Source organism: Zootoca vivipara, chromosome 2, assembly GCF_965207765.1.
Source record: "Zootoca vivipara chromosome 2, rZooViv2.hap1.1, whole genome shotgun sequence".
Lineage (NCBI taxonomy): Eukaryota > Metazoa > Chordata > Lepidosauria > Squamata > Lacertidae > Zootoca > Zootoca vivipara.
In genome coordinates this window covers 116,988,101-117,000,392 of record NC_142584.1, presented here as the reverse complement: position 1 = coordinate 117,000,392, position 12,292 = coordinate 116,988,101, and the positions used below count along the sequence as shown (strand labels likewise).

Genomic DNA, 12,292 nt, shown 5'->3' with positions numbered 1-12,292 from the left:
GACCAGGATGTTAGGATTCTTGCTCCGTGTTTGCAGTCATGGAATTGTTGTCTATCACATGACGGTGTATGTTTTCATTCCACAGTTGTGAGTAGGATGATCCTTTTTTTTTTTAAATATATTTTTATTAATTTTTCCAATTAAAACCAATTATATCACATTCATTATTTCAAATTATACACATATATATCAATCAAACCGAATGTTATGCCAAATCATCTAGAAAATTTTTTTTTGGGTTCCCATGCTTCAAGAAATTGGGGATTCCTCGCAACCGTCCACTGCCGTCTTTTTTCTAAAGTTCAAATCGTCTCTCCGAGTTCATAATAATCCAGATCTTTCCCTTATAGTCACATAGATGTTTTCCTCTTTCAACCGATTATTTCCCAGCTGCTGAGATAAATATCAAACAAAGTTTCACAAATGTTCTTTCTCCTGTGTGAGTTAATCAGTCCAGCCTCCCCATAAATCTTCTTGGTCTGGAGCGTCCCTATTGCGTCGACTCTCAACACGAAGCAGCGCCATCTTAAAAAAACTCAAATCACTTTCGTTTTCTCTCATAGATTAACGATCTTTATAAAATTTACAGCTTTTCCAGGCAGAAGAACCAGACCTCACACCATGCATAGACTCTTGGTAAATTAATGGATCTCCTTGCCCTATAGCTGAACTTAGCTTCAGGTCGCTGCTCCAATTCAAAGTGCGTCACAACTCATAAATCCTCCGAACGCGTCCAGGCACTCCTCGCATCCAACTAGAGGGGGGCTTTTCTCGTCAACAACTCCTCATCTTCAAAAAATATGCTCAATAACAACAGTTTATAAAGTTCAACTCACACAGTCTTTTGCTTCTCTTTCACTCCAAACAAGCCAGGACATCACGTCTGGGAAGGTACGAAGTAACTCATATGAAAAAAAATAAAAAAGACTCGCTTCCCTTATCGCTCCGTCCCCATCAATTCTTCTTCCAGATGAAATACAGCCTTTAACTCCTCACCCTCAGCAGCATAGATTTCTCGGCAGTAAACAGCACTTCTGCCCCTCCTTCTGAAGTATGTCCATAGATTTAAGCCTAATTATCTTCTTTAATCATGGAAATCCCCGCCATGCAGATTAGCGTCCGGGAGTCCTGGCCCTCGTAAGTGCTTCAGCCCAAGCTCCCCCCACTCCATAAACAGTCAGAGTGGGTCTGGGGGCATCGCGGGCCAGCGGCCCCTCTCCGTAACCCCCGGAGAGGGTAGGGGGTTGCCATTTACTCCCCTAGCAACCGCCAAATTCCTTACGAAGGTCAGAGGGATGGAAAACAGGTCCGCCATTCCTGCAGGCGGAAACCGGAACCATGAGTAGGATGATCCTAACACAGGATTCACTCAATCACAAAGCTCACTGGGTGATCTTGGGCCAGTCATGGTCTCTCAGCCTAACCTACCTCCCAGGGTTGTTGTGAGGATAGCCTGTGGAGGTACTGGCACCATCTCCAGGGGCCCGGGCACCCACAAAAAATTGCTGTGGGTGCCCAGCCTCCACCCGTCACCTCTGTGGCCGCCGTTGCCCACTGCCCGCTGCCAGGAAGAACCTCATACACCACCTTAGGTGATATATAAATGTAATATGTAAATATAAGGGGTGTGCAGGAGCAACCCCTTCCATTGCGCAAGGAGAAATCCCAGCACAAAAGAAACCTTCTCTATAGTGCTACCTTGAAAGCAACCTTATCAGCTCAGGGAAATGTCTCAGCTTGGTTCAGAGTGGCTATCTAGCCTGGGCCTATCCCAGAACAGCCATTTGTCATACCCTCCCCTACCCAAGCCCACCACTTAGAGCAAGAGTGTCCTTTCACTCAAACCACTAAACACTCTTGCTTTATAAAAGCTCTCTCAGCCTCCCTCCTGCCATGTCCCCTGTTTGCCATATGTCTAGTCACCTTATAGGGTTCCTGGCTCTGGGTTTCCAATACCTCAAGCAATCTCCTAAAAACTGGTAAAAGGTAAAAGGTAAGGTAAAGGACTTTGCTGGCGCCATATAGAAAATTACATCTGTGACTGACTTTGCCGCAGTCTTGGTAGCTTGGCCAGACATGAGGACGTAGGAACAAATTATTATTATAGTAAAAGCTGGTTATAACACGTTCTTCTGTGGTTTGTTATCAATAACAGGGTTTGCGTTTCATAACGTGTGCTTATAAGTCTTATTCCGAATCCTATTCCTATCCAATCCTGCCTAATCAGCATTCAAACCAGCCACCTTTTCCCTTTTCCCTCCAAAAACCAACTGTCCTTTTCTCTCCCACCCACCCACCTGTTCTAACTGTCACAATTCAACCTCAGCCAATCAGCATGGGACACACCCCAACATTCCATCCAGCCCTCTCTCCCTCCCCTCCCCCTCCCTTATGTGTTTTTATATCTTTTAATAGAGAAACCCCATACAAGTCAGTTACAATGGCAAACAGCACATCTGCTGAAGTCCATGAAGGTTGCCGCTTGAGTTGGTTAGGTCTTCTGAAGGGTGCCACACTGGAGGCGAACGATGGAAGCAAATAAATTTCCAGACCTGTGGGGGGGGGGGAAATATACCCCCCCCCCAACCCTGGAAAGGCTTGCTCTAGCCCAGAGCTTTCCAAACTGTGTGTTGGTGTGTCGGCGGCAGTTTGTAAGTGTGCCGTGTGAATGCTCCCCGCGCTCCTCCTGGCGTTGGAAAGGGGTTCGTTTAACCTCTGGTTTGCTAGTAAAACTGAATTATTATTATTATTATTATTATTATTATTATTATTATTATTATTATTAGAGTTTATATACTGCCCTATATCCGGAGGTCTCAGGGCGGTTCACATAAAATATCACAACATATATAATCAGAATAAAAACAACAACCCACTAACACCCCCAAATTACCATTTTGCGAAATGATGCGTGTCTAAAATGTGTGTCACCAACATGAAAACTTCTGAAAGCTCTGCTCTAGCCAGAGATCTCTCTGGCAGGATGATATGTCACAATGGAGGGTGTGTCACCATTACTTAGCAACCTTGGACATGGGACCTCTTTAGACACATGCATTTATTATTTTATTAGATTAGATTAGATTAGATTAGATTAGATTATTATAATATAATGTAGAGAGAGAGAGAGCTTTCAATGGATCAATCTGTTTATCTATTTCCATTTTCCTTTAAAAGAAAAAAATATATAGGGAATGCAATTTCCAAACTTGCCTCATTAGTGTTGGCTGTGCGCAATAGAACTTTTTCTCTCCTGGCTGACTAGGCGGGTGTTTTCTCCATGTTGGTTAGAAGCCACAACTCAGCAACAAAGTATTGTATAATAAATCAAGCCCACCCGCCCCCAAAGCTGCAAAGCCTGCTAACAGGCTGCAGGCAGGGGCAGCATTTCAATTTTGTGATCGTAGCGAGGAAACGTCCTCCCATTCACCGAACCACTTCTTATGCCCGTTTCGTTTTTGAACCTGAAGTGTCCCTGAGAGGTTAAAAATACCCATCTGTGCAGTGTGTGCACAGTGCGCTTTTCCTCTTTGGCTCCTGCTTTGAGAGAGATGCAGTCCATCTGTTTATCCTCCTTAGGGTTAAAATGAACTGAACTAGATTCCCAGAGAGGAAGGGGATTTGGGGAGAAGTGGGCGAGGTCCTCCAGAGCAAAAAGCACCTCCTTCCAAAGCCACTTCCTGCCTGGATTCTCATTTGAAGGGGTGTGAGTCTGTGAAAGTGGCCTTTGTTTCCCCAGTTGATGCAACCCTGGCTCTTCCTGAAATCTGGTGAGTTTCGTCACCCCCTGCTCCATTTTGTGAATTTGATTGAAAAGGGGGGGTGTCCCCCAGGGCCGCAGTGGATCAGCTGTTCCAGTGGGGATCAACCACAACACCCAGGCAAGAGAGCGGAATCTTCTTTCAGCCCTCCTCTCTGCAAAGCCAGGAGCCCCCTTTTGATCCGTTGTGGGTGGGAGAGCATTTTAAGTGGGTCTGCAACGCTGAGTTGATCTCCATGGTAGGGTGTCTTCAACTGCAATGGAAATACAATTACTACCCTCCCCCCCCTCCAGTTCCATGCTCCCCCTTTTGATATTTTTAGGTGGAAGTTTTCCATTTTAATTTGGTTAGAATTAACACCACCTCCCACACACCCCACACGCTTACCAAGGCTCATGACTGGCATGCATGTGCCCATTCAGAAATGCAACCCCTACGATGTAGAAGGGGACCTTTTCAGACTGAATACAAAGCACCCCCCTGAAAACTACTGGCAGTCTTTTAACTGAAGAAATCTAAGCCAATTTGTTGCATGGTAGAAAGGGTGTATAAGGGAGGCTGTATTTCACACAGGTGCCCCCACACCGTGAACCATAACCCACAGATTCCAAGTTTCCATTTTACAGTGGTACCTCTGGTTAAGAACTTAATTTGTTCTGGAGGTCCGTTCTTAACCTGAAATTGTTCTTAACCTGAGGTACCACTTTAGCTAATGGGGCCTCCTGCTGATGTTGCGCTGCCGCCGTGCAATTTCTGTTCTCATCCTGAAGCAAAGTTCTTAACCTGAGGTACTATTTCTGGGTTAGCGGAGTCTATAACCTGAAACATCTGTAACCTGAAGCGTCTGTAACCCGAGCTACCACTATAATTTTATTTTAAAGGAGAGTTAATTCCTAGCACATGTAGAAATATGAGGCAAAATGTACAATTGTACAATTTTAACTTCTTTCTCCCTGCCCCCTCAGAAACTAGCCTTCTCCCACCTTTTGGTTTTCCTCTAGAACCCCCCCCCCATCACCTGGAAACCGATCACAATGGAAACTAAAACAAAACAGATAAATGGCACATTCCAAATCTGTTTGCACATTGATGGGGTGGCATCACTTTATCTGCCGCTGCATGAATCACACCTGCTGGGGGGAAAGCGGGGGCAGGCAAAAAGCATATTAAGGGTGAAAAATGACTTTAAAAGTCGTAAATGAAAACCAGGCCTAGTTAAAGATCCATGGATATAATGGTGGAAGACAGCTTGATAAAGATGTGGTGTGTGTTTTTTCCAGCTAATGAGTTTGTGAAGGAGGACATGCATAGCTCCAGACATGTACAGTAGTTAAAAGGTAAAAGTAATGGACCCCTGGATGGTTAAGTCCAGTCAAAGGCGACTATGGGGTTGTGGCGTTCATCTTGGTTTCAGGCCGAGGGAGCCGATGTTTGTCCACAGACAGCTTTCTGGGTCATGTGGCCAGCATGACTAAACTGCTTCTGGCACAACGGGACACCATGACAGAAACCAGAGCACATGGAAACACCGCTTAACCTTTCCGCCACAGCAGTACCTATTTATCTACTTGCACTGGGGTGCTTTCGAACTGCTAGGTTGGCAGGAGCTGGGACTGTGCAACAGGAGCTCACCCGTTGCAAGGCCTCGAACTGCCGACCTTCTGATCGGCAAGCCCAAGAGCCTCAGTGGTTTAGATCACAGCGCCACCCGAGTCCCTATGTACAGCACAGGATATTGCAGTCCATGGCTGCCTCCACAGTTGAAGTCAGTAATCTTTCTGAATATTAGATACTGGAAACCACAGGAGGGGAGAAGGCTCTTGTGCTCAGATCCTGGTTGCAGATTTCCCACCGGCCTCTGGTGAGCTACTTTGAGAACAGGATGCTGGACTGATCAGGATCATTGGCCTGATCCAGCAGACTCTTCTTACGTCCTTTCTTTATTATGTTCTCAGGGAAATGTGACAGTGTAGTAATTCTATAATAGAACAATGTCTTGGCTTTGTAGGACTTGGTAGCGCTCCCATTTAGGACAGAGAGAAATTGGCAGAAGCCAAAAGGAGTTTCTCCAGACCTGTTAGAAGCTTCTGTGAATGAAATATGGATAAGGAAGACTCAGTTGCCCCTGAAGCAGGAAGAGGACATGAGCCCATCAAGACTGGGAGCAGTGGGGGATTCTGGGAAGAAACAGTGCAGAAGATGCTGGGTAAAGAAGACAAGCTCAACTCAGACGTACAATGCCAGCGTTTCAGACATTTCTGCTACCAGGAGGCTGCAGGGCCTCGAGAGGTTTGCAGCCAACTCCACCATTTTTGCCATCAGTGGCTCAAGCCAGAGCAGCACACGAAAAATCAGATGCTTGACCTGGTCATCCTGGAGCAGTTCCTGGCTGTTCTTCCACCAGAGATGGAGAGCTGGGTGAAGGAGTGTGGAGCAGAGACCAGTTCCCAGGCGGTGGCCCTGGCTGAAGGTTTCCTCCTGAGCCAGGCAGAGGACAAGAAGCAGGAAAAGCAGCAGGTGAGAGCATTTAAGCTAGATAGAACCAACATGAGGGCGGATATCCTGAGCATCTATCTCTTAAAATTGTCCAACTTTTCCAGGAAAGCATCCAAGGAATGATAGCCAATGACACTATTTTATTTTGCCTCTGCCACTCTTTTTCTAATCCTCCCCATTTGATGTCTCTAATACTTGTTGCTGTTTCAGGTAAAGAATCTGTTTACAGAAGTAAGCGCTGGTCTTTCCGAGGCAGAGAGGTCTTCACTGAATACCAGACAGAGGCCACTGGGTAAGGATCACTGTTGTATCTCCATTTGGTGTCCCTCTCTCCATTGTGAAATAATTATCTGGGCTCCTTGATCCTTTGAGAGAAAACACTTGTCTCCAGCCTTTCCCAAAGCTCAAAAATGTGATTACTTACAACGTTCCTCTAGTTTATACATGGGGACCAGCAAGAGATGCTTTTTCACGCAACTGAAATATAAAATGAGTAAAAACACATAGCAGGTAAGATTTTTCCCAAGTATAGTTAGACATACATCGCTGAATCTCTATGTGTGCTACCAGCTTCCCACTTACCTATGTTTCTCCCAGGTGACCAAACAATGCCAGGAAAACCTCAACAACCACTTCATCTTCATGGTGGAAGGGAAGCAGCTTCTTTGACACTGTATCAGGTAAGGGAACAGGTCAGTGGGGAAAGAGGCTCCTCTGCTCAGCTGCCCGAATCTCTCCATCTCTTCATTTTTTAAAAAATCTGCCCTCAAGAAAGCTTGAAAGGCTACTCATGGAAGGTTTAAATGCGGAGAATAATGATTATGCAGAATAATGACATCACAAAGCAATGGATGAGAGGAATAACAAATTAGTAATCATAGAATTGTAGAGTTGGGAGGGACCCCTAGGGACATCTAAATCCTGCCCACAGCCATCACTGGGTAGGCTCAAACCACCAAGCTTCTACAGTGGTACCTTGGTTCACGAACTTAATCCGTTCCGGAAGTCCATTTGACTCCCAAAACCGTTCAAAACCAAGGCACAGCTTCCAATTGGCTGCAGGAGCTTCCTGCACTCAAGCAGAAGCCAAGTCAGACGTTCAGCTTCCAAAAAACGTTCACAAACTTATTTCTTGGTTTGCAGCATTCGGGAGCCGATTTGCTCGGCAGCTAAGCCGTCTGAGAATCAAGGTACCACTGTAGTTACCAGCCAGACACACTGATCCATTGTTGCACAATTTAACTTATGAAATGATATATTTTCACATATCCATGTATTCTTGTCATTCATTGGTTTGTGATTCGTTTATTGGAATGTCTTATTGAGTGATTTTGTTCCTTATTTTGGTTTTCGGAGAATAATGACCAGCCACCTCACCTAAATAACATTAGGTAGTATTATTCAGTAGTGGGAGCAGCAATTATTTGTTTATGCATCATTCAATACTACAATTGGCTTATAACCAGTCTTTAAAAAACAGTTGCACAAATACTAAAACAGAAATGTCCATCACTACAATAAACAATGAAGCAACCCCATTAAAATCTGAGGAGACATGCCATTGCTACCACCAAAGTGCCAAGTATCTCAGGTCTTGTGTGTAATGTTTTTCTGCTCGCTCGCAGTGCTTTCAAACCACCTAGTATTTGATAGGTTGGATGTGAGGAGGACTCCGCCACTAAAGATGATCAGTTTAAACTAATTTATTAAGGGTCTTTTATATTCAAAGGGGGAAATTGCCTGCTCTTTTCCTCCAACTGATCATCACTGTCCAACTGATGGGAGCCTCCAGCCAATCAGATTGTAATTAGCCTGTTCCAAGCCCCACCTACTAAAACATAAGGCAGCCTCCCTCCCTCTCTGCCCATTGTTGTCACCTAGCAACCCCTACTAAACAGGCTTGTAATATTATAATTCTTTAAGGCAGGGCCGGATTAAGAGCTTTAGAAGCTCTAAGCACTTAAAAGATTTGGTGTCCCTCATATATATCCAATTCAAAATATGAACAACAATAAACCATAAAATAATTTCTTATTTTTCAAAATGAATCAAAACCTACAGTAAAATGGAAAATAATGTTTATTTTTGTATGCTTCCACTTTATTTACATTAGGGGGGGGGAATTCCCTACTTTTTCTAATTGCAAAAATCATGGTAAGGGTTAAACCACAGAGCCTAGGGCTTGCCAATCAGAAGGTCAGTGGTTCGAATCCCCATGACAGGGTGAGTTCCTGCTGCTTAGTCCCAGCTCCTGCCAACCTAGCAGTTCGAAAGCACGTAAAAGTGCAAGTAGATAAATAGGTACCACTACAGCGGGAAGGTAAAAGACGTTTCCATGCGCTGCTCTGGTTTGCCAGAAGCGGCTTAGTCATGCTGGCCACATGACCTGGAAGCTGTACGCCGGCTCCAGAGTCGGTCACAACTAGACCTAATGGTCAGGGGCCCCTTTACCTTTACCTTTAAAACATAGACATTTGTAAAATTTCATCCACAATACAGCATAACAATTTGTAGTAGATAACCTTTGTGCTATCTTTGAGGAGGGGGAAATGTTTTTTTTTTCCTTGCAGGTTCCTGTGACCTTTGAAGATGTGGCTGTGTATTTCACGGACGAAGAGTGGGCGCTGCTAGATTCCAACCAGAGAGCTCTGCATAACAAGGTCATGGAGGAGAACTGTGGGATCATGACCTCTCTCAGTAAGGCTCCTTTTGGGGTGTAATATCTATTTTGAAAACCATAAGCTTGAACTGGGGTACATTATTGAGACCTGAGTGGGGGAGTTGGGTGGGCCACTTTTGATTCAGCTTTGCCCACCCAAATACTTGGTGTGATATCAGCCCAGACTGGAGGGGCAGGGAGGAGATGTTTCTGTAGTTCACAGGAGTTCATTTACTACCAAAACCCTCTCTCTTGGAGTGTGGGACTGGACTTGAGGCCCTTCATCTGGTGCTGGGTCAAAGAGATAGGCTAGAGATATTGTTGCTCATCAGTTTCCCTGAGCAAGCTGGCTGAGGTTGTTTTGGGTGTGATGCTGGAGGATTCCGGATCTGTGATTTGGGTGACTTCGATATCCATGCTGAGAATGCCTCAGGATCGGCTTGGGAGTTCATGGCCTCCATGGGCAACCATAGACCAGAGGTTCTCCATGCAAATGACATCCTCTGCCAGTGAATTATGGGGGCTACCTTTTTTATTTTTTATTCTATGACGTTTGTATCATTCATTATGCATGTACTTTTGTTCCATATATCTGCACAACAACCTTGTGATGCAGGCTAAGCAGAGAGAGAGAGAGAGAGATGATAGATGATAGATTGATTGATAGTTAGATGGATAGATACTTTATTGTCATTATACATAGTACAACGAAATTGAATGCCATCTCATAAAAACAAAAACACAATTACAGCCACACGTACTCAGAGAGAGTCTAATTCAGCCCATCAAATGAGCTCCATCCCTGAGATGGAAACAAAACCTAGGTCAAAATCCAACATTCAGTAGCACAGCAGATGTCAGCAACAGAGGCAGTAAGATCTGCCTCCCATCTAAGTCCCTTCACTTCTTCATCACAAATGTTTATTAGCATTGTTCAGTATTTTTAGTCTCCATTTCCTCCTAAGGCTCTAATGAGTGTCTGTCTTCTTTGTAGAAGGTGATGAACTGGAAATGAAGAATAAGGAAGACCACAACAAACTCCCCACAGTGGAGAACCCATGTAAATATCTAGAGAGTGGAGGGAGCTTTGGCCAGAGTCTCCATCTTCACAGAGGGGAGAAACCATATAAGTGTTTGGAATGTGGAAGGAGCTTCACTTGGAAGAAAAGCCTCACCTCTCATCAAAGAATTCATGCAGGGGAGAAACCACATCAATGCTTGGAATGTGGAAAGAAGTTTTATACAAGCACAAACTTCCATCGTCACAGAAGAATTCACAGTGGGGAGAAACCATTTCAGTGTTTGGAGTGTGGAAAGAGCTTTAATAGAAGCACAAACTTCCATCGTCACCGTGTTATTCACACTGGGGAAAAACCATTTCAGTGTTTGGAGTGTGGAAAGAGCTTTGTTCGGAAGAGTGATATCACTTCCCATCAAAGAATTCACACCGGGGAGAAACCATATAAATGTTCGGAATGTGGAAAGAGCTTTATTCAGAACTCCCAGCTCACTTCCCATTTAAGAATTCATACAGGGGAGAAACCGTATCAATGTCTAGAATGTGGAAAGAGCTTCAACAAAAGCACAAACTTCCATTCTCATCAAAAAATCCACAGCGGGGAGAAGCCCTATCAGTGCTTGGAATGTGGAAAGACATTCCGCCAGAAGAAAAATCTCACTTCCCATCAAAGAATTCACAGTGGGGACAAACCGTATCACTGCCTGGAATGTGGAAAGAGTTTCCGTCACAGCATTGGCCTTACTATACATCAGAGAAGCCACACAGGAGAGAAACCATATACATGCTTGGAATGTGGAAAGAGCTTCTGCAATAGCTTAAGCTTTATTATACACCAGAGAAGCCACACAGGAGAGAAACCATATAAATGCTTAGAATGTGGAAAGAGCTTCAGTCAAAGCTCCAAACTCACTTCCCATCAAAGAATTCACACAGGGGAGAAACCATATAAGTGCTTGGAATGTGGGAAGAGCTTCCATCAGAAGTCAAATCTTACTTCCCATCAAAGGATTCATACTGGGGAGAAACCATATAAATGCTCAGAATGTGGGAAAGGCTTTAGCTGCAAGAAAAGTCTCACTTCCCATCAAAGAATTCATGTACAAGAGGAATCATAAAAGTACTTACCATCAAGTTTTTAATGTGCAGTTGGATGCAGACTGTTGTTGGAAAAAGTTTTGTACAGTTGGAAAGCTGACAATATGCTGTTTAAAAAATAGGGGAGGGGGTTAAGACACAATAGGCATTTGTGTTTATTAAGCACTTAAATGACAGGCAACATCAGGAACAACATGTTCACAAATTATGTAAGTGTTGAAACAAATCACCCAAAGTGTTCCCAAGACATGTTGCTACTTTCTCCAAATTGGCCAAGTTATTAATTTTATCTCATATGTGCCCGCCCTCTCAGTTATTACTGAATGTGAATGTATCTATTGTAACACAAGTATATGTTGTAAAACATATTCTGTTTATATTTACTGTTATATACAGCCTAGGGCTTGCCAATCAGAAGGTTGGCTGTTCGAATTCCTGCAACGGGGTGAGCTCCCATTGCTCAGTCCCTGCTCCTGCCAACCTAGCAGTTCAAAAGCACATCAAAGTGCAAGTAGATAAATACCTTCTCTGGCGGGAAGGTAAATGGCATTTCCGTGCGCTGCTCAGGTTTGCCAGAAGTGGCTTAGTCATGGTGGCCACATGACCCAGAAGCAGTACGCCAGCTCCCTCAGCCAGTAAAGCGAGATGAGCGCCACAACCCAAGAGTCGTCCGCAACTGGACCTAATGGTCAGGGGTCCCTTTACCTTTAACCTTTACGCTATGAGTTAATGGAGGCTTGAATCTTCATAAAATGGCTACTCAAAAACTGCATTCGTTGTACCTAATAAGGAACTATAAAGCAGCGTTTTTAGGTCACAAGGATCAAATTGCAGTGGAACTGCAAGAAAACGTCCTAGAAGATTTCCCAAAATGTTTAATATTATCAATTATTATTTTTCTGCAGTTCAACTTTTTGAAGCTGGGGTGTGCGGTATACTGAGAAGTGTTTTATATTCTGGCAAATGTGGTGATTAGTGCATTGATTATATTCTGTGTTACTGTATTGTATTGGTATTTTATTTTTGTACCTATATTGTAGTAGTACAGAAACATGGCCTCAACAAAGTTCTTCATCAGTGGAAACAGTTTTTCCCTTTAATTTTGCTTTCTTGAAGGAGTGTTATGTTCACCATTTCCCCCGCTCTTTTTTCCACACACACATGAGAAACAGAAAAGGAATTTCAGCTGGGTATGAGAGATGATCCAGTTAACGAGCCAGATCTATTAATCCCTTTTGGCCTTGCCTTACTAAACTCCGC

General features: G+C 44.0%; 1 protein-coding gene across 1 annotated transcript; it reads left to right on the top strand.

Annotated features, from left to right (window-relative positions):
• Positions 1-3,522: 3,522 nt before the first annotated feature.
• Positions 3,523-12,116, top strand: LOC148687162 (uncharacterized). Its single transcript, XM_088663900.1, has 6 exons — positions 3,523-3,770; positions 5,770-6,278; positions 6,468-6,549; positions 6,855-6,937; positions 8,828-8,954; positions 9,911-12,116. The coding sequence occupies exons 2-6, from the start codon at positions 5,862-5,864 to the stop codon at positions 11,050-11,052; spliced, it is 1,851 nt and encodes a 616-aa protein (XP_088520026.1). The 5' UTR covers positions 3,523-3,770; positions 5,770-5,861; the 3' UTR covers positions 11,053-12,116.
• Positions 12,117-12,292: the final 176 nt, after the last annotated feature.

Coding starts and splice junctions, on each gene's coding strand:
- LOC148687162 (XM_088663900.1), top strand. CDS start 5,862: ATGGATAAGGAAGACTCAGTTGCCCCTGAAGCAGGAAGAGGACATGAG. Junction 6,938..8,827: donor CTTCTTTGACACTGTATCAG/GTAAGGGAACAG, acceptor TTTTCCTTGCAG/GTTCCTGTGACCTTTGAAGA. Junction 8,955..9,910: donor TGGGATCATGACCTCTCTCA/GTAAGGCTCCTT, acceptor TCTTCTTTGTAG/AAGGTGATGAACTGGAAATG.